At 41.1% G+C, this 26,933-nt stretch overlaps 1 protein-coding gene across 2 annotated transcripts in view; it reads left to right on the top strand.

Annotated features, from left to right (window-relative positions):
- CD96 (CD96 molecule) overlaps nt 1-26,240 on the top strand; it is a 49,751-nt gene extending 23,511 nt beyond the window's left edge. The window contains exons 6-16 of one of the 2 annotated variants that reach the window (XM_019476027.2): nt 150-240; nt 602-784; nt 2,161-2,211; nt 5,289-5,333; nt 8,600-8,674; nt 8,780-8,854; nt 15,279-15,353; nt 19,704-19,781; nt 20,396-20,485; nt 22,067-22,190; nt 23,424-26,240. In XM_019476027.2, coding sequence (XP_019331572.2) covers nt 150-240; nt 602-784; nt 2,161-2,211; nt 5,289-5,333; nt 8,600-8,674; nt 8,780-8,854; nt 15,279-15,353; nt 19,704-19,781; nt 20,396-20,485; nt 22,067-22,190; nt 23,424-23,532 — 996 coding nt within the window. In that variant the 3' untranslated portion in view covers nt 23,533-26,240. The remainder of the gene's footprint in view (nt 1-149; nt 241-601; nt 785-2,160; nt 2,212-5,288; nt 5,334-8,599; nt 8,675-8,779; nt 8,855-15,278; nt 15,354-19,703; nt 19,782-20,395; nt 20,486-22,066; nt 22,191-23,423) is intronic. The other variant, XM_059720532.1, reaches the window with a different exon arrangement.
- The last annotated feature ends 693 nt before the right edge of the window (nt 26,241-26,933 follow it).

Genomic DNA, 26,933 nt, shown 5'->3' with positions numbered 1-26,933 from the left:
AATACAATTGCTATAAGAACGATCCTCTTTACCAAAATGGAATGGCTAATATGTTAGCATTTTTGTTGTTGGCAATAAAAAATTGTAGGCTTTGATTACTTGAATCAGGTCAGAAATATTTGACTAAATCTTGCTTTTATTGCTCATAGGCTAACCTTACCTGCGTTGTAAAGAAGGCTTTTCCCAAGCCAAACCTTGTGTGGTATGTGGATGGAGACATTGTTAAAGACCAATTTGGAGGTAACAGTATTACTTTCTAGTAATATTTATTAAAAAGAAAAGTAAGAACAAGCCAGGAGAAAACAGATTACTGCTATGCTATCCCTGCTATGGTGTGAGTTTTGGTTACTTGCTTCAGCGTGGAAGGAATGTGACTGCTATTAGTGGACAACAGCTGAGAAATGGGGAAGTCACCATGTGTTGATGTCATTCATTGAAAAGACAGCCTAGCAAAGTCAAGCTTATATAGCTGTGCCATTTGATTGACATCTGAATTAAACAGTATGAGTTTGATATTATTATTTTTTAAGAACCAGAAATTTGCACAGCTCTGGGACAGGGTATAAAGGGAGGATTGATGTTTTTTCTATTGTTCTCTCAGGCATATCTATTGAAGTGGGAGAATCAAAGGAGAGTGATGGTTTCTATGAACTCACGTCACTGCTGATGATACAAAGTACCAATCAGTCGGAGTCTAAACAGACTGCCTGGTGTACCTGTGAGTTTCCCTTCCCTTGGAATGAAACACGGGATATTTCATCTGAAGAAATTGTTGTTTATTTTGGTATGTCAACATATATATTATACAGTCTGTCTCTAAAGTAAAAAACACAGAATATTTGTACTCTCTATAACTTGTATTATTCAGAAAATAGCAGGCATATGGAAAAATAATTCTTGTATATACAGTACTTAACTTGCATAACATACTCTTATGCATATATAATGTCAAGTTAAGACCTTAATTGTGCTAAGAAATCTGTCAAAGATGACATTTTGAACTGTGCTTTTGGTGGAGTGGGAAGACAGGCTTCTGCACATAGTAAAGGAAGCAGATTTCACTTTACTCTCACAGTGGTACCGGCTAAAGTCCTGGATCTAAGTATATACTGACCTACCTGCAAAGTGCCAGTGAGCTATACATAACACACATTTTGCAATATGCACTCCTGGGACATGCATGTGTGCACTGCAGCTATCTGGAAATTCAAGCTACCAAACTAAGGGCCAAATTGTTCCATCAAAGTAAAGATGTAATAAAGCCCTGACAACTATAAAACCAAATGGCTAGCTGACAGGAGCCTTCTCTGCACTATATATATATATCTATATATATAATATGCCGCAATGGTTCTTTGCTCTCTAACATTGGGGGCAGGTAGACCCCAATCAAGGAACTTTTCATCAAGTAGCATTGTGAGAATGGGAGACATGACTGTTAACAGGATGCAAGCATTTTGCAGTAGGTGTGGGGCATCTCTTTCCCCCCCTATGTAGTCAGCGGGACCCTCACAGCCAACTCATCTTCGGATGCATTCGTATTGTTAAACCATCTCTGTCACTTGCCTTCAGAAGTATGTCAGATTGTGTGTTTGTTCGTCTTCATTTTGGGTGATGGCTTTCTCCTTAATGACCTGGAGATCTTTAGTATGTGGCTTTTAAGATGTTAATAACTTTAATTCACAGCCAGTATTGATCACATTTGGTCACAGCTGTTCTTCTAAGTGAAAAGATTTACATGCAGAGGTTCAAAGCACAGCAGGTTTTTTCAATTTTTTTTTCATGGGGCTGGTAGAATCTCATATAGATATAGCTAAAAAATGACTGAGAAGTTTTTAAGTAGTTTTTTCTTATTTGAGCAAAATCCAGTGAACATTTCAACCCCCAAATCAATTCTTAAAGAAAATTATTCAAGTAAATTCTGAACTATGTTTGGTTAAATTAACTATAGCATTTACAAGCACCAAGGTAATGTCACTTTACAAAAATGTTGAAGTTTTTTTTTTTTTTAAAAGGGAACAATTAAACTGGAACTCTGCTGCAGGCTATGAAGGTACTTTTTGCCTTGTGATACAACTCCTATGAGTTATATTAAAGATCCTATTACAAATGTAAAATTTTAATTGCTTTTAAGAATTTATTATTTTTGTCTGTTCACAGACCGTATAGGAAACGGACCATCTAAAGCTCTTACTCTTGTGGCTACAGAAGGTAAGATAAATCATTCCTTCTCAGTGCATTCCATGCCATGCTGTTTATTTTTTTACCCCCACTAGCACACCGGCAAAAATGAGTTTGTTAAATTGTCTTCCTGTTGAAACCAACTTTGAAACCAAATGGACGTATATATTTGCTACAACATTTCTGGATAAATTTAGTTTTCGTGACTTCCTATTTTTATAAATTTATTGGAAATTTAGAAAAGAGAAAAAATTGCATACCTATGGTCTTAGTATCACTTTGAGCTGTAATCTGTCATTGTTAGTTCTTATACACAGAATATACTCGTTGAATTGGAAGAGCTGATGTCATATTTCATACAGTCTGCTTGTTAATTCTGGTGCTCTTTAGATCAACATTTTGCTTCTGTCATTGCGTGTTTCAGTTTCCATTACAGTTTTAGCTGGACAAGTTACTCTTGATATCCTGCAGCCTTAAGCCTGTTGAATAGAATTGTTTGTATGGACCACATATTGGGCTCCATTACAATCAGCCATGGTTCCAATGATGGTTTAAGTGACGGGGGTGTGCGTATGTATAAAAATCCTCACTACATAAAAACTTTGGAGTGTCTGTCATTACAGTGAGAGTTGCCTCCCTCCTTGGGAATTTTCTCTGAAAGCAGAGGCTGAGGAGCAAGGGGAGCGCTTGAACTTAATCATCTTCAATTTGAAAGAAGCAGCTGTTGGTTAGAGACTTGCCTGTCAGATTCTCAGTTCCTGAACAATCCCACTCCCCCTGATATCACTATTCTGAACTTCAGAGTATGATGCAAGTTGCGTCGTTGTTTCCAGGTTGCTGAGGAGGTAGGGCCTGGGAGTTGGATCATCAGGAGTAAAGGGAATTGATTGATACTGCCATACAAATTGGAAGAAAAAATATTTAAAATGCCTAGCTGATGGGGTGGTATCAATGTACAAGAGACTGTCCTCTAGGTTCAGATAATGTAAGCTGCTTCTATTCAATTCATAGCTAGGAATTATTTCCCTATATTAAATTAAATGTTTGTATTAATAACTGGAGTGGACAAGATAAAGACTTGAATTATCAAACTGGACACCCTTCAAAGCCCATCAACACCTCTCTTCCTTTAATTTCTCTAATTTTTCTCAGGTCTGTGATCATTACCTATGCAACACCAAATCCTGTACAGACCAATGTTGTGTGAGGTGTTTAACACTTTGGACAGGTAGAGCAGTGGTTCTCAACCTTTTTTGTACCAGGACCCACTTGTAAACATAGGCCAGTGCCCTTCACTCCCCACCTTGTGCCTCCAGGCTGTAACCCCCCAGCATGGGGTGTAGGGGGTGGGTGTGTAGGGCAGGATGGGGTGGGGGGGGCAGGGAGGCACCAAGAAGCCTCATGCAGGTGGGAACTCTGCCAGCCTGCAAGGGAAAAGCCACCATTTCCCACATTTTTCTCCTCTAAAGGGGAATCTGCTTTTTAAAGTGTTGATCCATTTTTAAAGTTTGTTCATGACCCTTTCATATACTTGTGGGACCCACTATTCATTTGCGACCTATGGGGTGAGAAACACTGACAGAGTACTGTTACTGGGTCACTGGGGTAGCCTAAGTATGGACTGCATTTATATTAGATCATGTTAGATAGATTACTAAAAGCTTAACTTCAATCAATACAGGAAGCCTGCTGTCTATTGTTAATGAAGAAACCAGCGTATTCATTAACAGTACAGTGAATTCTGGCATAAAACAGCATTTCTGTTTCATCCCTTTACTCTCCGTTATGTATTTCTGTAGCAAGCTAAATGATTACTTTCTTTCCTTGGTGTTTATTGGACTTACACATTTTATTTGGTATGCCGACAGTAACTTTCCTATGAATCTGTAACCAGCAGGATTGTGCTGGCAGAAAAAAACAGTACTGGCTTGAAGATTAGTATTAGGAATGTCTCCTCCCGGGTAGGGTATTAGTATTTTACACACATGAAGAGAATCTAAGTATTCTGCTCCCATCACACTAAGCTCCTCCTTGAGTCATCCATGCCCTAGACCTTAAAAGAGCACAGAAGACCATGATTCCAGCCAGCTGCTTGCTCCTCCGCAGAGTATGAACAGAGCAGAAGGGACAGCTATAAAACTGTCAGCAGCAGCAATCTAGCGATGGGACATACACTCAGATGTGGCCTGCAGGTGGTTACAGAGCAGATGCATGGTTTCTGTGACCAAGCCTGCACAGGAAATGAATGTGCTCAGGGGCAGCACTTTCAGGCATGCTACGCTGCTTCCAGCAGGCTGCTTTTTAAACCGCATGCAGTTTGGCTGCAACCATGTAGCTAGGCTATGAAGCTTGTCGGTGGAGCTACCTGGTACTGTTATTCAGTACGGCTAATTACTCCATCCCAAGCACCCTGTGGGAGGTGCTACATTGACTCTGACCAGTATGCGAAGGTGGGGTTGGTAACCTTTTAAAACAGTGGGTCACATAACCAATCTCAACCATCCTAGCCCTCCCTGCTGTGTCCCAAGGGCTGGCTTACCATGCCCTTCTAATGCAGTCTCTCTTTACTGAGCACCTCTGAAAATGTAGCCACAACTAATGGACAACAGATGATTTGGTGGTGAAGATGATCAGAGCTGCAGGGGAATACAAGAGACCAGCCCTTGGCACAGAACAGAGAAGGCTGGGGCAGTAGCAGGAAGCTTGAGAATGTGGCCCCCTTTAAGGACATAGTACACGCACCATCACGTCTTGCGGATCCTTCTCCCAAAGGCCATCTCCCAATGTGCGTGAGCACATGCACACATGCACATCCCTGCAGAGTGGATCAGACCTTTTGCATGTGGCTTTTGTATTGATGGCAGGTTAATTTGTTAGTGTACTCCCTCTAACCATGTTCCACAGGTGCAACTGTCATCTGAGCCTTTCCTCATTCATTTCTTTCTGCACTTGATTGTATTGGCTGCTCTGGAAAATCAGTTTGAGGTTGTGTAATTCCTTGTCACTTGGGTACCCTTAGTGACCCTATTTTCTCAAACTTCACATGAGATTTATGTGTACTAAAAAGGCTATTTTAATGAGGTCTTGTTTGATTTGATTGCTCTTAGACCCTGGTGTATCAATACTTTCATCAGCCATGAGGACCACCACAGGTAAAGTGTTTCACTCCATTCTTCAGTTATTATGAATTACTTATTTTCCCTGTGTCCTTAAGCAGAATGTGCACAATGAGGCAGGGTGAATAATCACAGCTCAGTATATTTTTATGACACAGTGGGATGTGATAGCACCATAAGATGGAAGTCTAGACTAAATACAGACATTCAAAAAGGCCCTGGCAGAAGCACTCTATTGTGCTTTACTTAAAATGCTATAAGTTAGAGTGTGAGTGACTCAAACAGATGTTTGCTATTTGGGGAAGCTTGGAGCCTGCCCACACTGGCCACTGGGGGCACTCCCACACACCTCCCAGGAGGCTGCTAGAGTGGTCCCTCTCCCCAGCCCTGCCCCCCTCCCAGGTGATAACTTTCAGCAGCAGCTGGGGGATACCAACCCTAGAGCCCTTCTCTACAGTCCCCACCAGCTAGGCAGTGATGTTTTGTGGGGCTGGGGATGCAATGGAGAGAAAGACCTTGGACCCTTTCTGCCATGGCCCCTCCTGGCCAGCCCTAAGGAGATATAGGGGAAAGGAGTCTTGGCTCTATGTCCCTACAGCCGTCCTGGCTAGGCAGTAATGTGCCATGGGACCAGGGCTGATGTGGGGACAAAGAGCCCAGAACCTCTTCCCCCCACAGCCCCCATCTACCCCCCAACCAGGCAATGGTGCGCTGCAGGGCCAAGGCTGCTGTGGGAAAAGAGACCCTGGACTCTTCCTATGGCCTTCCTAGCCAGGCTGTAGCATGCCACATGAGGCTGGAGTGGTTGTGGGGAGAGAGAGCCCCTCCTTCCCTCTGGCTAGCTGCAGCTCGCAGCTGACTGGAGGGAGGAAGCGGGGCTGGGATCAGAGGCTGTTACTGACTTGGGTCAGTGACAGCTAGGGGGGGCAGGGCCAGTGCAGTGTCACCTGGGATGGCAACAATCAAGCTTTAAGTTAACCTTTGGGATCTGGCATAGTTGTTCAATAAAGTGCTTTAACAGAAAGCGCTTTAGTCTTGACCCTCAATGGATGAGGTATTATTTAGAGTGCAATCCATCATTTTTAAAGCACTGTAAGAGCTGTGAACATTTAGTTATGGCTTAGAGCTCTTCCTGTGCACTTAGAGCTCAATAGGTGTAACGCCTGTACCTAACCCTATAGGCTATGATCTATAACTAAGCTAGAAAAGACATAACACATCCTGGGAGAGTTGTGTGATATTTGTTTTTACTTGAGATGTCAAAATGATAAAATGCTGAACTGAAAACTTAGTATGACTGTGGCACATTACATTGCCCCCAACATAAATGTTGGCGTTTATACAAGCACTCAGGGAGGTGGGGGGGAGGGGCGTACTTTAATTAGAGCGGCTCATCAAACAGTCTTTAATTAAAGCACCCCCGACACCATTTTTCAGCACGGGGACATGGATACACCTGATGCTGGAGCTTACTGGAGCACAGTAATTACTACATTCCAGCAGACTTGGTTAATCGAGTCTGCTTTGATGCACTGTAATTACAGCACATTGGAGCAGCCTTGATTAATGTGTATAGGCTCCTTGTATGTTTTTGCCCTTAATGATATGAATGATCTCACATTCATATTCAATAAATTAATTTTTGCCCTAGAAATAGTGCCATATACTTGAACTTCCTATCCTCACTGTCAGGTCTCATTCCCTTTGGCCAGTCCTGCAAACTGATGTCTTTATAACATGACTCGTTGGGCACAAATGAAATTAAGTTGGTGTCTTCCACTTAACTTACAGCAATCTATCAACATCTCTTTAGATGTTGCAATTTGATAATGGATCTCAGTGGTGTAGCTTCATGGATAAGTAGTGCACATATATAAGCATGAGATGCATATAACTGATAGTGTTAAAGAAAGAAATGCATTAGTGCACTGAGGTGTTTTGGCATGACAGACTTATAGACCCATTTAAAAATAATGCTATTATTCATTTACCAGAATAAATTTGGAAATAACTAATGTTATCTTAGTTATATCCTACTTCACCTTCTATAGTGGTGTAGGTAAACACCTTCCAGGATATGATATTCCTCAAGCCCTTTCAGTGGTCAGGTATTGTCTGGACATCACAGAAAAGGCATTTTCTATCCCAATAATGGGAATATAAAGTGTATAGAATTCACTGCACAAGAATATCTAGCCTTATATATTAAACAGAACAGAGTACACTCTAGTATTAACCCTGTCAATTAGTATTAACCCCATCCTATTCTGACAGCCTAGTCAGTTTTATACTTGCTTCATTTAAAACAACAAGGCCTTTACTTCTAAACTTTTTGTCAGTAAACTCCTTGGAATAACTTTTAATTCTATATTGGCTCATTGCCTGGACCTTGGAGCTGTTGGGTCCTCTTGTAATATGGATTATAATAAACACCCAACATGCCATATGATGTCACTTGTATTTTTGTAGGGATTCAAAGTACACCTTCAGCCTCCCTAAGTTTCTTAAATCAAGTAACCTCAGTACCTGTTTCCACTCCAAAACTTTTCATGTCACCCCATTTGAAAGAAACTAATATACATGTATTAATATTTAATATAATGTAAACATTATAATTGTATTGCTAATTGGTAATTATTTTTTCACTGATTAGATCCTTATAATTGTATTATACTCACTCCACTGACACCACTGCCATGACCAAGTAGATCCGCCCTGCACACCTCCTGCAGAGCCAGATTAGGAAGTGCTGTGGCAGGAGCATACACCCTTGCTGCAGCCCTTTCCAGTCTGACCCTGTTAAGTCTCCCAGAAACAGAGGTGCTTAGGACAGATGAAACAGTTCTGCATACATCTGTTTTCAAGAAGCAGGACAACTAAACTGAGAAATGGCTACAGCAGAAAGCTGCAGTGCCTGAATTGCATTATGGAGGCATGCAAGGAAGTTCTACCTGGTGCCAGTGGCATTTATCTCCTCCAAGTTGCCACTGCTGCAGGATGAAACTGTCCTGCATACCTGTTTTCAAGATGCACATCAGAGATGAACTGGGAAGAGCTGCAGCCGAAACAGCATGCCTGCTTGCATAATGTCATGCAGGCAACACAACTTTCTGTTGTCATTGTTTCTCAGTTCAGAGAATTTTACTCTCTGGCAGTGGTAGCAAGGCGAGCATCATGGTAGGTTCTCATGGCACCCTGGGATGCTGCATATCCCAGTTTGGAACCATTGCTATAGGTCCTCTTGTAATGTGAATAATAGAACCCTGCTAATTAAAAACTGTACAATGTTCTTTTTTCTGTAGGTCTTAAAACAAAAACTTCAGCCTCCCTAGATTTCACAAGTCAAGTAACTTCAGCACCTATTTTCACATTGCAAGGTAAATACACTTTAGGCTCTCTGTAGACCATCAATCCTTGAGGATAATAAGCACCTTGCTAAATAGATACCATACAATGGTCTTTTTTTATTTTTCCCCCTGTAGGTCTTAAACCTACACCTTCAGCTTCCCTATATTTTACAAGTGATGGGACCTCGGCACCTGCATCCACCATACAAGGTAGGAATAATGCAGACTTATTCTATAGTCTGAAGTGTAACAAAAGTTACGTATGTAGACACTCAGTACTTTATCAGGGATCACCAGTATAGTCATGGCAGACTGTCTTCTTGTCATCTGACTCCATTAGTGTTGCTATGGGTTTAGGTGTCGCCAGTCGCATCAAGCTCCCTTCCTTAGGATGGCCTGTGAGTGAGCAATCAGGATACCATTTGTGATGCTGTCCCTTTGTGTTATAGAAAAAAGGCTTTAGCTCTTAGTGATAGAGCTTGGCCAGGGATATTGTCTACAAATGAGCCTAAACACTATCCATGACCAGCTAGCCTGTGGTGCTATGCAGGTCATATGCAGGCATGGTATAGGCATTGACATAACCCCTAGGACCAGTACAAAGTACTAAGGGTTCCCAGTTCCCTTTTTTATTCACTAATCAAAGCAGATGCTAATGCTTACCAATTATTAAAACATTTAGGTGGCATCATCCACATCCTACTTCTCACTAATTAATGTAAACTTCCCATCAGATAGGGATACTTTGGTCTTTGTTTTGGTGTTTTATATTTGTTTTATTAATTCACTTTCTATCTATCAGCCTTAGAGGTTCCTTTAAAACTAATGAACTACTTTCCCAACATTTGTGCAAGCCATATATGGTATGCCTAGTTTTTGTATTTGTTTTGGGCCTACTTGGGTTCATGCTGTTAGCAGGGCCTCTGTATGATTTCTGTATGCAATGACCAGTGGTTGTATTAATTCATATTCTAGTGAGGCATACAAGGACTTGTTTTGTGGGTGGGAGGAAAGGGGTTTGTGAAAGAGCACTCATTCTAAATTAAAACAATAGCTATGTTTCCATTTTCCACTCTTATACATGAGAGTTTAAGAATAAAATGATGTGAAAAATGCTGCTCTGCTCTTATTCTTATTGTGATGTCATGCCTGTCATGACTTTGATGTTAAAACTTAGTATGAGGGGGGTCTTCAATTTTGATCTTTCCCGGGGGGCCGTCCCAATGGATGGCGGTACTTACGATTGTAGGGTGCGATGTTCCATGGGGTTCTGCTTCCCCTACACCCTGTCCACTCATCAACTGGTTGGATACATGTTGATGATGGTCTCTGGGCCCGTAGGATGGCGGAGGGCCTGTCTACCTGGGTCCAGTTGCTCTTCCTCCCCTCTCAGGGTTCATTTTTATTTTGAAGAAAATATTCCCCTGAGTAGGAGGGAGTTATAGGGCTGCCTCCCTTATCCCTGCCCCCTCTAGGGGTCTCAGATGCCTCTTCCCTCCTACTGTACGCAGGGAGCTCCCCTGCCTCCTCGGTCTCAGCTTCTTCCGGGGGATGTGGAGGTCCCCCTGCTTTGCCTCCTGTAGGAGGCTTAAAGTTCTCCCTAGTGCTGCCTGCGAGAGCCACACAGGCTGGGTTGCTTCTTCCCCATGCCAGAGCCTGCCTAATGAGCTGCTGCCTGCCAGCCAGCCAGCCAGCCAGCCAGCCAGCCCGCCCTCCCGCCCGCCCTCTCTCTCTCTCCGCCCCTGATCTGGCAGGCTTTTAAACTTTCCTGCAGTGGCCGGTACGGCCAATGGGATTGGCTCAGCTGTTTCCCATGCCAGAAACAGCTGATTAAACGGCCAGCGTAATGCCGGTTTGTGCGGCTGTGGCCGCGGGTGCGGCTCCTGCTCTGGCTGCCCTGCAGGAGGTGAGTTAGACCTACCAGGGGCCTGCTCCCAGGGTATAGGGCCTGTGGGGTTCACTCTCTCCCCTTTGGGAGCCTGTGGTGGTGCCTAGCCGCCACACTTGTGTTTCAGGATATATGCATTAGGGGTATGCAAAATGGGCCATATTTGATTCAGATCCTGATTCAGTCTGAATTGGGGACAGCGATTTGGATCACTGTCCCAATTTGATTTGGCCGAATCCAAATCTGAAGATCCGATGCTGATTCAGAGATTCAGCAATAGAGACATAGCTTTAAATGTTTTTTCTACATACCTTGAGGTCACAGGCGACCAGCCATGTGGGGGGGGACCCCTGGTGCCCCCCCCAGGCCCAGGAGGTACCAGTCACTGAGCCAGGAAGGCAGAGAGGGACCCCTGTACACTCCCCAGTGGACCCAGACATGAACCAAAAGTGCTTCTGGTCCACTTCCAGGTCTGCTGCTGAGTATGCTGGAGAGTCCCCACACGCTGCTGTGAGATGCTCCATCTGCCCCAGCATCTTGGCATTTATGAGCTGCCTGCTACCTTGAGATACATAGAAAAAACATTTTTAAAGCAGTGTCTGTCCAAATTGTCAAATCTCTCCGAATAGATTCGGAGGTCTTGGTTCAATTCGGAGAGATTAAAGGGTCTCCTGATTCAATTCAGATTTGGAGATTTGGGCACCAAATCAGGTTGAATCTCTGCCAAATCAAATTAGTGACTGAAGCTTTGCACAGCCCTAATATGCATTAGTTTCTGAAAGTGGATTTACTTAAATATCCCCCTGCCCGACACACACACACACACACACACACACACACACACACACACACACACGAGATGGTATATGGAAATGGAATCACATTACAGCTAGAAAAAAATGAAACTAAGTATCAGAGCAACAGAACATACACACAGTACAGTAGTAAATAACAAATTTACAATGTATGACTGTGCTTTTTTCTCTCTTCTGTCTGTGGCAGACCCAGTGGGGATTTGCTGACAGTGGAGTTTGCACGGTGAAGTGTGACTTACTTGGAAGTATAAAGTTTTAATCCCACTCTCCTGGAGGGATTAACTTGCAACATATCTGTTGTACACCTAACAACACTACAACAGATTAATCTGAAGTAGACTAAGTTCTAAGCCTCTCACCTTGCAAGTGCACACAGAAGTGACAATTTTTGCCTGATCTGGTCCCTGAAAGTGCTCTACAGCCAAACAAAAATGCACAACTGCAGACAATTTTAAAAGTGCCTGATCCTGTAAAAATCTGAAGTATCGTTGCATGTAGGTTCAGGTGAAGGTGCTCCAAAAGTTACTTCAGTAACTTGTGTCTGCATGTAAAGCTGACTGCAGCTCAGCACTACTCTGGTGCTATCTTCAGAATGGGAGGGGGGGAAGGGAGTGGGGAGAGTTTGATCTGGGATTTTTCAGCTAGAACTGGAGGGTGGGGCAGGTAGATTGGAGCCCCATGAGGTGGGGGTGCTCTAATCTACCCATTCCGCTCTCCAGCACTGGCTGGGGAACCCCCAAAATGAGCTCCCTATGCTTCCTTTCCCCCCTCCCATTCTGAAAACAGCATCAGGGCTGGGAGTGGAAAGGAACATTGCTAGGGGAAACCAGCTGCAGGTTGACAGCCAGCAGCTGGATTCCTCAACCCCCGGGAAACGGGAACACAACAGCAACTTCAGTTGGTTTTGGGGGATTGTTGTAACTCATGGCGCTTACTGGAAAGTGCCATGAGATAAAACAGGGAGCTGCTCTTCTGTCTGAGCCTTGCATGTGTTTTGGTGGGATCTCAAAAGAGAGAGGTTGTATCGGCTAGTAATTGTGGGGAGGAGGAGGTGGGGATGCTTTTTCCAGTCTCCCTGGAAAAAGCATCCCCTTGCCCCTTCCAAACGCTGCCTTTTTAGAGGATATTTCTATTTTGAGGAAATAGTTGTTTGCCCTTTCCTAAAGGGCTGGTAGCTTGTAAATTCCAAGATTAGACAAGTTTTTTTCCTTCCCTATCTACTCAGTCTCATAGTCCAAAGCTGTACAAACAGCTCCAGTATTTTAAAGATGAACTACATGCAGTAAAGCAGGACTGCCTAACTGGTGGCCCACGGGCCACATATGGCTGCTGCAGCCAGGGTCTCTAGGTGTTCTCTGTCCCTTCCCACCCCGCTCCCCGCCTCCCTCCTCCCCCGCACACACACCTTCCTAAGCTTTTGCTTCCTTCTCCCAGTCCAGGGGCAGGGGTTCCACCCACAGCAGTGGGGGAGCCTGTGGCATGGTGCAATGGGAGAGCTGAGTGGTCACACATGTACAGGTTGAAGCATTGTGCATGTGCGTGTCACAGGCTGCCTGTGCATGGGGCAGTGTCTGACCCCCAGCCATTTAGAAGTTGGACATCCCTATAGTAAAAATTTAATTCCTAAGAGTATGGAGAAGACTTAATGCTACACATTAGTCCTAATCCCCATCTTCCTCATAATATCACCATAGGCATGGCTCACAGATGACAATGCATTTATATATTCTAATATTGACTTGCAAACAGTGTCTGTATGTTTTAGCATGTGCCTTCAGTCAGCTTAAACTTCTAAGAAGGGGATTATGTGCAAATGCCAAGCATTGCTTGCTTCTGGTTTTTAAGTTTACTCTCTTGGGTAAATTTACTCTATTCTGGTCATGTGTTACTCTAATCTACTGTTTCCATAATTCCACAGTTCATTTCTTTTAATTACAGCTGTCACAATCAAATGCAACACAGGTTTTCAGAAGGCAGAGATTTATGAAGGCTGTTAATTGGTTATCATGGCATACACCATACTTAGTTCTATATTTCCTTGTAATATCAAGCTCATTGTCTTCCTTGAACAGAAATGTCTTACCTGGGATAAACAGCCTTTTTGGGCTGTGTAACTTCTGTTTGAAGTTAGCAGGAATTCTCTTTATTGCAAAGGTGATTAGGGCCCTAAATTATGTGAATGTCCCTCTAGCAGTTTTAAACTCACAAACTTAAATCTGATAGGAACAGACCACTCCATTTGATTCTGGTATGCATCACATAGGATACATATGCTCTACAGTTAGGGTTCTATAAAATGCAGCCCAACAGATCAATACAAAAACACTGGCAACGTGAATAGTGAGGAAGAAAAGTATTGCAAACTACACACTGGAGGAAAGAAAATAGTGCAAAAACTCTGTTGGCAATATACACACAATAAGATGGTTCAATCATCTGGGTTACACAGGAACAGGCAGAAAGCTGCTGAATAAAATGAGTCTTCTATCTTGCCTTATATTACACAAGTATAAGGGAGCTGAGCAGTTAATGCTAATACTATACTACCAACATAATTGAGTTGCCAGCTTAGCAGGAACATGTGTTGTAAAGAGTTCAGAAAACATGGGTGAAAAAGTTGTGGTGTAATCAGAACTTCCACACGGCTGGTCCCCTGGGACCAGGTCAGGAAACAGCTGTGTGGTAACTGAATCAAAGGAATCGGTTACAGTTGCATTGTAGAGCACGGCCTTTGAATTGTGAAGTGTTCTGCATTAACACCACTTCATCTTCTCTAATTCCCTCATCTCTTTCCACATCCATGTCACCCTTTCCTCTGGGAAGCAGCTGAGTTAGGAAGTGTAGAGGATTTGCCCTCTAAATCTTCATAAGTACAAAAGTTGTTTGATTTAGCTTCTCTTATTTCATGTATACTTAATGGAAATCCACAAGACAGCTGGGATGAAGGAAGTGATACAAGTGAACACAAATAGATTGGGGAAGGCAGAACAAGACCTCTTGAAAGTGCAGCCTGCTCTTCGCTTAGCTGCTTTATTAATCCCTCAAGTGTAACACCAGAGATGCCTAGATTTTGAGTGTTGGGTAATAGCTTTGTCTCACCTTCTTATGCTTGCACCAGTTCTTAGATTGCACAGTGCAGACAGGTGTCAGGAAGGTTTGACTTCCTTTAACAAGTCTGAAAGAAGCCTGGGTAAATAGAGGTTTTGGGAAGACTATTTGCTTTGTGTCAGAGTTTGAATGTCTGATTAAATAGCTGGTTCAGGATATGCTTAGGAATACTAAGCATTTTGCTTGATTCTTTCTGAACTCTTAAATGAGTAGAGGTAGTATTGGATTTCAGAAAGGATTCCTGAACTCTCACACCCTTTAAAATATCTGCTCACTGGAGCTGGAAAAATAAGGGCTTCATATTATTTTCAAAACCCATCTAGACAAAGCTTTCACTGGCATGATCTAGTTGGGACTTTCAGCAGGGGGTTGGACTAGATGACCTCCTGAGGTCCCTTCCAATCCTGACTTTCTGTGATAGAAGTTCATGTACCCTTTTCCACAATTTTACTTGTGTTTGCACTCATCTTTTACTGGCTTCATGTTTAAACAAGACCCAACATTCAATCCAAAGCATCCAGACTTCAGATGAAATTTTCAGGTGTAGTTTGTGTCAAATTGAGACTAGTTTCCCTAGAGAGTTTCACAAACAAAGTCAATTACAGTCCTTCTGTGTTCCTAGTTCACAGCAAAATCACTTTCGAGTTTTATGCTGAAATACCCATTTGTTCCTTAAGTTTGTTTGTCTGTGAATTAACCACAACTACTGCTACTAAATAGGGAAATCGTGAGCATTTTGTCCTGTCATGGAACAATGCCATGGGAAAGGGAAATGGCAATATTTCTGTAGAGCAACTTTTGCAAAGTGTTCCTCTTCCAACAGGCCAGCTTAATCCTACAACAGACACACAAGGTCATGGCAATTCTACATCTTCAAGCAAGACAGCAACACCCTCCAGTAAGTAAATGACACACACATTTTTAGATTAATTTTTTGTTTGGTAAGATCTTAACCTATAAGTTACCCAGAACTTTTCATGAGCTTTATATGGCATGCTAGAATCTACATGCATATACAAGCAGTACAGACTGACCTCACACAGTGTTGTAACTAAGACAGGGAAACCCACGCAGCAACCCCAGGTGCTGACTTGGGAGGGAACAGAAAAATAACATCTGCCCCAGCAGCTGCACATCCATGCCAGCAGTTTCAGCAGCCAGAAGTCCGTCCCCCTCCATCCCAGCCACCCTTCCAGTGCCAGGCTGCTTTATTACACCTCTGACCTTGCGTTATGCTTCAGATTCAAAGGGGACTAGGTATTCTCTGTAATGGCAGATGGTAACTGAGTCTTCATTGTCCCTTCAGTTTAGTCTTTTTTTCTGTAGAGAGAGTCATGAGTGCGGTAGGAGGCTTAAGGATATGGAAAATGGTTTGACACCTTTAATGTAGCTGTCACTGGCCAGCAGCTGATAATGATTTTCAGTCATTACTCTGAGGTTACAAACAAACAGACATCATCATTTGTCATGGGAGGAATCATTAGCAGTTTCATTCAGATGTCCATATCTATTGTCCCAGGATAAACCCTAAAAAGGTTTACGTGATATCAAGGGTTAGCTCTTGTTTGCAATGTCCCTGTGCTGGGACATCACAAGTTTATGTCTGAGTGGTTGTCCCAGGATTGCATCATTGAATCGACGGCAGAAAGCCAGTCATTCAGCCACTCACTAAACCGGGATTGGAAGGGCAATGTGTATATACGCCCATCCCGGGACTCTTCCACTCTAGAATAAACACAGGCACAGCTTGTCTCAGGAAAAATGCAACATCTTATCCTACCTAGGAAAGAGTTCATAGTGCACACCCATTTACTTAAGCCAACCAGTCTTCAAGTACTGGTTTTTGTTTTTGTTTTTTCATGATTGCTAGCTCTTTAAAGTTGAGGTGTGAAAGCCTGCCTTATAGCTATAAGAAAAAAATTCTCTGTGAGAAATTATTCGCTATGTAATGGTCCACAGATAATATATTAACATATGATCAAACAAATGTCAATAGCTCAGTCCATCTTTCCTTCTGAAACACATCTTCAATGATTACATTATATTATAATGCAAAGTCTCATATGGAGTAATACACTGTGCCATATTCTTGATTGGAATTGCTAATATGAGCACCCCTGTTGCCCACAGGTTTATTTCATCACACTTAGACATATGTAACAAGCTTAAAAAATGGTTTGTAAAAATAAATAAATTTAATCTCCACCAGAGATGTACAGATGGCAAATAAATCCAAATTGGCCCTAATCTATTGCTTTTGGAGTTTTGGAATAAAATATCAATATCTGCAAGTTTTAGTTGGAGCTAAATTGATATCTCTTGTGCAATATTAGACAGACTCTATGTTGTGAAGCAAATAGCATTATATTTTGTGGCTGTTCACCCCACTACAGAACACAATCATTGGTCCCCAGGGAATATTAGAGACTGGGGTTTGGTATGGCTAATCTCCACTGATAATCAGATCTCAAGTTGATTTTGCCATTCCTACCTCTGCCTTACTAATATTCAGAAAAATGTTGGACTTAAACTTTGTGAAAGAAAGACAGATATGGTAGCTTTTCCTCTCAAATGGTAATCCAGATTCCAAGCTGTTTAACCTTTAGGCTAGGGACAGAAGTTGCACATAAACCAGTTCGTGATAAGAAACTGGTTTAAACCTGTAACAGAACAAAAGGTCAGTGCACATAAACCAGTTTCAAAATGGCTGAAACTGGTTTCAGATAAACCTGGTTGAATGTAGTATCAGACGTAACTGATCTGGGTCAAACTAGTTTATGAAACTTCTGTCCCAGACCTCTTCCTGGTTCAAGTTAAATCACAGCAGTTCCCTAGCATCCCAGAATGTTTTGCACCCCTGGTTTGGGCTGTGCTGTCTTCTCCAGAGAACAAGGCTGACCCCACCCCTCTGCTCCCTAGCTGGGGCAATAAGGGCTGGCTGACAAGGGGGTGGGAGGGCAAGCCCAGCTGGGGATGCAGCCCAGTCTGCAAGGCAGGGGAGGACTACCCCCACAAGCAAACCCTGGCTAAGGTCTGGGACCAGGGAGGGGGGTTAAATACCCCTTCCCCTGATCAAACTTATTGCTGGCTGCAACTGTGGACTACAAATGCCAGAGGCACCCGGAAGCAGAAAGAGGAAGTGGTGATCAACCCTGCAGAGTCTTGCTGCTGTGACTTTGGGCAAGAAGCTGCACATTCCAGAAACCTTTGGGGACAGCAGGAAGAGAAAGCAAACGCACAGCCCATACTGGAGGTGCCAGACAGCCGTGTTTTATAGTATCCTACAGCTTCTGCAGGTATAAGCTACTGCAGGCATGTCGCTGCATTTCCTGAATCTCTATTTACTTCTATTTCAGTTTAATCTCTGTAGTTTAGACTAATCTGCAAAGACTGAACCAATTCAGCCTCGGGCTTTTTGACTGTTTGTACTTAGCCTTGAAGGCAATAAGTGTTCACATTAGGTTTGTGGATCCCTGGCTAGGCACTCGAGGGAAGTTATCCCTCCTTGAGGGCGTGTGTCAGTAGATACAAGGTGAACTTCAATCTGCAGATGTGTTATGGAAGGACTTGAGTCAGCGGCAAAATTGAAACTAAAAATGTTTAGTAGCATAGTGATAACATTAAACTATATCATGGGTAAAACCTTTATAAAATTACTTAGTAGAGAAAGCAAAGAGAAGCTATGAATTCATGAAACCTATATGGTAAAAAGCCTAGTAGCGGTGTGTTGAGCTATGGCATAAATATAGAATATGAAACTAAAATCTTGTGAGAAAGCTGTATTGAGTATTTTTGTTCTTAAAGTCACTCAATCTTGGTAACAGAATGATCTCCTAATATTTCCTGTCTTTGTTATGGTTTATGTGCATTTACGTTTCAAGTTCTTTAAGGCAGACTGTGCATCATTGTGCTAGACACTGTACTAACGCAATTGGGATTAATCTCATTTGGGATTGATTATATGCTGAATTAATGCAAACAATAAATCCAAAAATAAGTAGGTAGTGCTTTTTGGTATTGAATAGCTACAGATTTTCACTAGGCAGAGGTGTTATAAAAATCCAGCAATAAACACTCATCCTTTCTGGAACTGAGCATTTAACGTGTTTGAGCAAAAGAAGGACCATGACCTTCTATCCGAAGCTGGAGCTGATGTTTTTCTTTTAAGACTCTCACAATGTTTGACTCGTTAAAAGTCAAACAAATTACCTCATTTTGTAGAAATCCATTGAGAGAGCTCGTATCAAATATTGTACCTTATTTTCTCATGTGCTTTACACCCCCCAGATGAAACGCACCTTGTTTGTTGGACGGCAGAATGTAGAAAAAAGCTTTTTCCAGAGTTGTAGTCAACTGGACATAAGGAAAAACTTCTTTACTCTCTGAGCCCCCAATGCCTGGAACAGGGTCCCTCCAGAGGTGGTGCAAGCACCTAGTCTGGACTCCTTTAAGAAGCTTTTGGACACTTATCTTGCTGAGATCCTTTGACCCTAGCTGACTTCCTGCCCCTGGGGCAGGAGGTTGGACTCGATCTTCTGAGGTCCCTTCCAGCCCTAATGTCTATGAAACTGTGTAACAAAGTGTTCAGGAAGTACAGTATCCCAGGAGTCTGGGTGGGGCAGCAGGAACTTTCTGGTGTGACAGAATGGTCACAACACTAGGCCCCAGGGCAGTAGCAACAAGATTGTCACTTCTTTACTAATAAAAAGTTCTTTATATAAGATGCTGTGAATAATAAAGTGGTGTTTCCACACCACAAACCTCATCAAGATACTACAGAGTGCATTCAGCAGCTCATTTACCCAGCTCAGTTGCTTTTCAACCAAAAGCCACCAGTGGCTGAAAGAGTTAACACTGGACTCTTCCCCTACAGTTTGCAGCCCCAGGGAAAAGTGGCAGCTATGACTTGCGGCTCTATTCCACCCTGCTTCTATTCCAGTGAGGAAAATTTAGCTTCCCTGCTTAAGACGCGCACCCCAATTTTGGAGGGTTGATTTGATGGGGGAGGGAAGGGTGCATGTGGTATGTGAATAAATACAGCATTTTCTGCTTGTTTTACCAATGGCATTTACATTTGGGTATATTAGATTTAAGTACCCACCATGGTACCAGTGTTTTTCTGTTATGTCTGTTATTTCATTTGCTACTAGTAACAGAGGAGAGGAAGTACCATTAAGTACCAATGCTAATGCTGAGGTAGCAATAACAGCTTGTAAAATGTCATTTGGAAATTTATTGTTTTATACAGGAAGGAATGCCTCTACTGCAACCCAACAAAGCTTCATGAGTATGACCCATCCTAGTCAAAATATAACCCCACCTCATGGTAAGTGCTGTCAGTTCTCATACAAATGTAGTAATCTGGTTAAGTATTGTAGGTGATAATTTGGAAAAAGCCATGAACTAGAGGGACTGGTACAGAAAAAAACTAAAAATGTCCTAAGGCAATACCAGTCATGAGAACACATACTATTTAGCTATTTTTGTAAGAGTAGGAAGGGAAAGGAACTGTTTACAAGCAAACAAAGGATGGTATTTGTGGTGTAGACCCAGTACTTGGAGTTAGGAGGCTGGGGTTATATTACTGGATTTGCTGTCAGACTCCATTTGACTCTAGGAAGTAACCTGATTTCTCTTGGTTTCCATTACTCCATCTATATAGAGCAGGTGGAATGCTCTCTCTTTCACAGAAGTGCTGTGCCATTGTTTTTTCACCAATGTTGTTCTACTTGATTTTTATAAAGGCTTGCTTTTATCCAATGTATCATGGATCAAAATTTTGTTCAGATATTGATGTGTGTCTATATATTAGATTTAGATTCTGGCATCTGATTTTTAGTCTGTCATTAGGTTCTTAAATTAGATTGAAAACTGATTTTTAAATACTTTTAGTAATAAAAACGAGCAGGCTGTTAATACATTGGTGTTAATATCTTCTAGGTAATTTATCCTCCACCACAGTAGCCAGCCTAACTTCATTTACTAGATGGGAAAACCTATCTACAATAAAGAATTCGGACAATAATATGGGTAAATCCAGCTTCTATGCTTTGTGTATTTTTCCACTGTCAGATTATATAAATTCAAATTGCATTCATGTTATCATAGTTGCCTTTACGTTGGGCAGTTGTGTTTAATCTGAGGTTTGAGATTGAGGTACCATTGTAGCTATCATCCAAACTACTAGTCCAAAAATATGGAAATGAAAAATGTATTTTTGTGGACTTTCACTCACGCCAAAGATGCAAGATATTTTTTTTCAGCTCAGTAGAGGAAAAGTAGTATTAAGTTAAAAATAGAGCTGCTGTGCCTGATTGTGAGCTTTTGACTCAGATTGTCTGAGCAGTTATAAACGTTGTTCAATTAACTCCAATGGACTAGAGAAATGCTCAGTAACAAGGGGTACATCCAGATAAGTGTGCCTATTTAAAATTAGCAGTGGCACAAATTTGCTTTTTGGTGCTGTTCATGCCCCTGTGCTTGTTTTGGTGGAGGTCAAAATATCCCCCTTCAAAGAACAAATGTTCCCCCACTCCTTTCAAGCCCTGCCATGCTGGAGGAGCTAGGGGAGAATTAAAGGAGGGAAGACACTCTGGACAGCAGCCAAAGTGTCTGTCTGGAGAACCCAGCCTCTATGTCTGTTGGCACATGCACAACGCAGGCTCCAGAAGCCACTTTTTTTGCTGCAGATGTTTGTGATACTGGGAGTTCCTGGCATAAAATTTTGATGCCACGCTGCAAATTTCCAGGGGATTTATGGCACCTCAAACAGCTTTGAGGTGCCACAAACCACATGTGCGTGCTTGTCTGGAGGTGCCCAAGGGCGGTGAAAACTGAAGCTAAGCAATTTAACACTGTGCTTAAAAATTGCTACATTTCTTTACCACAGAGTCAAAAATGTTACTAAATAGTGCCAGTGCACTGCATTCTAGTGTGACTTTAAGTTGTTTCAGCCTTCAGTGTGTACTGCTGGGAGGGGGAAGCTTAGCATTAAACTGAGGAGCTAGTATCTTTGATAAATATATTTCCATCTATGAGAAGTCTTGTAAATTTAGCTAATGCATCCAAATATCCTTTCGTAGGAAACCAAAATATTGAGCAAGTTCTTGGACGACTATCCCTAGTTCAGAAAACTGAACAAATTCTTCCAGAGCATGATGTCTGTTTAGAAAATGTCAGAATGGATTGGTATGGGCCAGATGCAAAAATTGATACAGATGTTGGCTCTGGGAACACATTTCTCTTGGTTTCTCAATCTCATAGCATCTCCAAAGCTGAATGGGGGGAAGGGGAAGGGGCATGCAAGTCACAGTTATTTCAACCTAAGAAAATACCTTGGTAAGTACTCTGACCTTTAGAAGTAGGGAATGCTTCAAATGGAATTGTAATCTTAGCACCAATTAAAATTAAACCACTTCAGTATCTAAATCCTGATTTAGAAATGTATGTTTAGACACCTAAATGTAAAGGTGCTGGAAATTCCACATAAGTTTGGGGCTACTGTGTATACATGTATGGAACGTTGCCTGATTAATTAAATCAAGTAGAAATTATTTTCCTTTGTCTCTTACTAACTGGAATTTGAATTATTTCTCCCTATGTCTTCTTCAGGCACTGTGAAGAATAACAGCAATAACCAGTTCCCTTGGCCAGTGGTTATGACAATTCTACTTCTGTTTTGTACTTTTATAATAATTTTAGGGGTCAGAAAATGGTGTCAGTACCAAAGAGAAATGTAAGTATTAATGGGAGAAAAGGAAAGAGAATAATACAGAAGAATGTGTGAGTGCAGATCCATATTTTTAAGTTCAAGATAAGACTTTTAATATGTGAACATTCATATTCACTTATTTATACATACATGTATACATACACACTTACATTCTATTCTATATAGAATATGTATGTATCTTCATATATCCACATGTGATATACTTCATCAGCATTCCCTCTAAGCTGTGTGGTGTGCGCAGCCACATAGGCACGCTTATGCTATGCTGCCAGGTGCGCCTGCACAGCTGTGGACACCTCGCAGCTTAGAGGGAACGCTGCTCTCCATATATCTGTACATGAATATGCATATCCATATATGCATGGATGGGAAAACAACATGGGGCCTTTTTCAAGTACCTCAATATATAAAGTTGCTTTTTCATAAATAGATGTGAAATATGTCATTGACATTTTTCTTGCATTCAACACAAATGTGTTCCCACTAACCCTTTGTATATGAGACCCTAGTTTTGTGGTAGGAGGTTTAAGGACATAGAAAACTAACTCAGTTCCTCTAGACTAGGGACAGAAATTGCATATAAACAGGCATAAGGGATCAGAAACTGGTTCAAATCTGTAACACAACAAGTTCAGCGCACATAAACTGCTTTCAAAATGGTATAAACTGGTTAAGATAAACCTGGATGGGTGTAGTATCAGATTTAACTGATTTAGGTTAAATCAGTTTTTTGAACTTTTATCCCAGATCTTCTTCAGAGTCAAGTTAAATCATAGTTCCCCATCATCCCAGGATGCCTTGCACCTCTTCTGCAAACAGCCCCTCACAGTGTGGATGGGCTAGACTTAGCCCAAGTTGTCTGCTCCAAGTGAGCAGGGAGGCATGATCTATTACCCTCCATCGTCTGGCCTGAGCCACTGCAGACATATGGCTGCATTTCTGGTATCAAAAGAGAATGTCTGTTTAGTTGTTTATTGGTTCAATCTATGCAGCTTAGACTAACCTACAAAGACTGAATCAATACCAAAAATGTTTAAAGAAATATAGGTATGGAAAACCCTTTAAAATGTACCCTGGTTTTGTGGAATTTGCAGCTGTTTGAGAATTTAGAACCTGGGGTTTTGCTTTATTCTAGCTCTACATAGATATGCTTGGATACATGCCTGCCTAAGTAAGTACATTTTTTTTGTGCATCATGAGTTCTTATATTTTCAAACACTACCTTTTTTATTTTAGTATGAACAGACCTCCATCTTTCAAGCCACCACCACCTCCAATAAAGTATATGTCCATGCAAGACTCAGATGGAAGTACACCAACCTGCCATGAACTGGAAACCCTGTAACAGTCTTTGTATAGTGTCACAGTACAATACTGAATCTGTCTTAAGCTTCAGAAAATTCCTTGCAGGAGTTGTGTCCATGACCCATTTTCAACTGATGGGAGAATCGGAAGCAAAGCACTCCTGAGTGTACTTATCTCATCCCTTTTAGATGTGCAATATAAGTTGACAGACTGAAGTCTAACTGTAGCATGTTGGATATTACAACTGCTGAACTAGAAATGGATGATCAACTGGGAATTTACTTTCTTAATTAGGGGAATAGATCAGTTTGTGTCACTTTATCAGTCTGTATAGAAAAAAATGTTCAAAACCTTTTTGTTCCAATATGCCTATAATCTTGATACCTTTTAAGCATATCTCAGCTGCAATTACTCTAACAGCCTTAGCAAAAGTTCACAAGTACAATGCCTTTATAATTTTTACAATATAAAAATTGATAGAGGATTATGCACCTGGGTCAGAGTAGTCAAATCTGAAATATATTATTAGCATGCATGTGGGGAAGTATTGTACATCTTTCATCACTGACATCTGACATAGACTCAAACGAAAAAGCTGAAGGCTGCTCTTCAGTTCTGATTATATCTGCTGAGGCCTGGCTGTATTGTGTGAGAATGCCTGGAGGAGGAGATGTCAGGGTGTTTAGGAACTCAGTGGAAGTGAGACCTGAGGACTCAAATGTATATTAATCCAAAGGGATGCTGATAGAAATAACAACTGCTTCTAAGGATATTAGCAGTTTGGGGGAGGGGAAAAAACTGTTCATAGAAAAAGTTGCTTCAATTTTCTTGAATTCATTTCCATCATAATAGGAGTTGAAGTGAGGGGCCCGGGTTGGCTGCTAAACATTAGCCAGCTCCTTTTGTGTTTGAGTTCTATTTATTTTAAACCTTGAAAGATAGTTTACACATTGGAAAATAAGTTTGACTGGAAATGTTCCAGTAATGTTATAGAAATGTCATTGAGATTAATAATAATAATACTTCATGAGGATCCAAATCCACAAAAAATGTGATTGTGTGAGATTTGGCAATGAAGTTCTGGTCTAATGAAGGGATATCACCAAAACTTCCTTGTGTGTACGTATATATATCACATCTATAGTCAGATTGGAAGAGTAGCAGCAAGATACTGTAATGGGTTACAGATAATACTATGTTCCTTGTGGCATTTAGTGACAAAAGTGTTAAGAAGGAAACAAAATGTAATATGGCATCTTGAAAAGTCTGTTGAAAAGTTATGTTCTTAATGATCTATTGCCATATGAACTTTAAATCCATTATTTATTTAACAGAATCAGAGGTGTTTATAGCAAACATTTTCTTCACAAAGTACTGTAAAAATATTACACCCAGGAAGAGCATCACTTTTTTACAAATATTAATCTACCTGTAGTGTAGTACATGATGGAGCTGAGCTGTTAATTCTCCATTTACATGATAATTCAAGGGGAAAAGATTGAGGAGGCTACAGAAAAGAAAATAAGAACTGAAATCAGAATTGAGCTAGAATGCTGTTGTAAACTTTGAAAGGTCTCAGTCAGAGGAAGATTTTTGTCTGGATTCAGAGGGAAGTTGGTGACCTTCTTAATTGACCTAAACATTTATTTTACCGCTGGTGTCTTTGGAAGTTTGAGCCCAAACCTAAGGATTTTAGGGTTTCTTTTTTTATCACCCATCACTGATGTACAGAGAAGCAACCCTGGGAAACACAACCACATAGCGGTATACTTGGATGACCTTATGGAATCCTATTCTCATCTTTCTTTCCTTGGTTGATGGAGAATTTGTTTCAGGAATTAGTTCTGTTTAAATCATTCTTGTAGAAATACTTTCCTCAAGAGCAGGGGCTTGTAGCTGCATCTCAAAGTGGTCAGTTTCTAATCTTTCATGCAGCTGTTTGCATTATCAACTTCCTTTAAACCTGGGATGTTCTGCCTTCATCTCCTGTGAACTTTGTCTTGGGCCCTGTGAGCTGTGTTGTCCCAAAACATGCAGCAGTTTAGGCAAGCTATGGATGAAAAAAATGGTCACTACTGTAAATAGGTGAGCTCAGGCAGTTGCCTCTAGAGGTCATGGATGTACTTGACAGTCTAGGTCTTGATCATAGTCCAATAATCTTGACTTGTAAAATGTAGCTAAATCACACTATGAAGCACTGAATGGAATTATCCCAGATTGACAGTGTGGTAACAAAAATAGAATTAACCCATGCTACTTTAGTTTTAACTCCAATAGCTTGATGTTTTTCTTTTCACCTTTTTCATTATCTTATTTTTGAGACTTATTCTGTCTTGCACAGAAGAAATTGTCATATCTACTAACTGGAGATAAGAGAATGTATATGCATTTGGTTTAGGTTACAGTGATTTTTCCCCCCCCTCCCCCCCCGGAGTCATTGCCCTCATAATTTGAGCTAGTCTTTCTCACAAATTCTCTTTTTCTCATTTTCCTTTAAGTTTGAAAAAGAAATATTTCAGATGTAGTGTTTTCTTACTGCCAGAAGGTGGCTCCAAAGCTTTACATTTAAATCTGTGGTAGGTATATTTTATCAAAATTATTAATATTGCATGTATTTTTCTTAATACAAAGATGAAATAACAACATGTAAAAATCTATTTTAAAAATGTGTTCGTACCTATGAAGTGTAACTTCAAAACCTAATAAATATAGATTCTCTATTAGATATTAAGAAAAAGGTTTTTAAAACGTTTTCTAGATTTTTTTAATTTTAAATTTTTTTTTTTTCTTAGCATTATATTATCTTGTATTTAGGCTAAGCAGGACAGCAAAAGTAAAGATAACCGTAAATGTTCACTATTCTTTATATAATTCAGGTCCTGGCTTCCAGATAAGATCAGATCAGTCGATTGTATAAGCATACATAAATATATTATTCTTGAGGGCATTGCATCTAAAGGGAGAATTTGGGTCGAATGGTTCAAAGAATTAATTCTAGGATTTATTAGTTTCATTTTGGGACTTCAGCTTTACGTGTCAGTGAGTGTGTCATTTTTTGGGAGGGCACAGATCTAATGAGACAACTTCCATATTACCAAAACCACCCTCAAAACAACATGCTTTAGGCTAGCCTCAGAGAAGCTATGAGCTAAAATGTGAATTCACTTCCTAGATTGTGGGTGTTCCCTTCCATCAGGAGTGGAAGATCCTGGTGGCAGACAGCATAGAGAGATGTGGCTCACCATTGATGTTATTCCCCTTAGGGACTGTTCCAAAGCTCATGGAAGTCCATGAAAATTTTTACATATATTTAATACATATTGAATTAGGCCCTTTACTTCACTAAGTGTGCAGAGTACTGAACAATTGACTCTTTACTCTAGAAAATAATTTAAAAAAAACAAACATCCTAATACAATTATAACTAGTGGAAGACATTTC

This window comes from Alligator mississippiensis, chromosome 1, assembly GCF_030867095.1.
Source record: "Alligator mississippiensis isolate rAllMis1 chromosome 1, rAllMis1, whole genome shotgun sequence".
NCBI lineage: Eukaryota > Metazoa > Chordata > Crocodylia > Alligatoridae > Alligator > Alligator mississippiensis.
The sequence above is the reverse complement of the archived record's forward strand: the minus strand, read 5'-3'. Positions and strand labels throughout refer to the sequence as shown.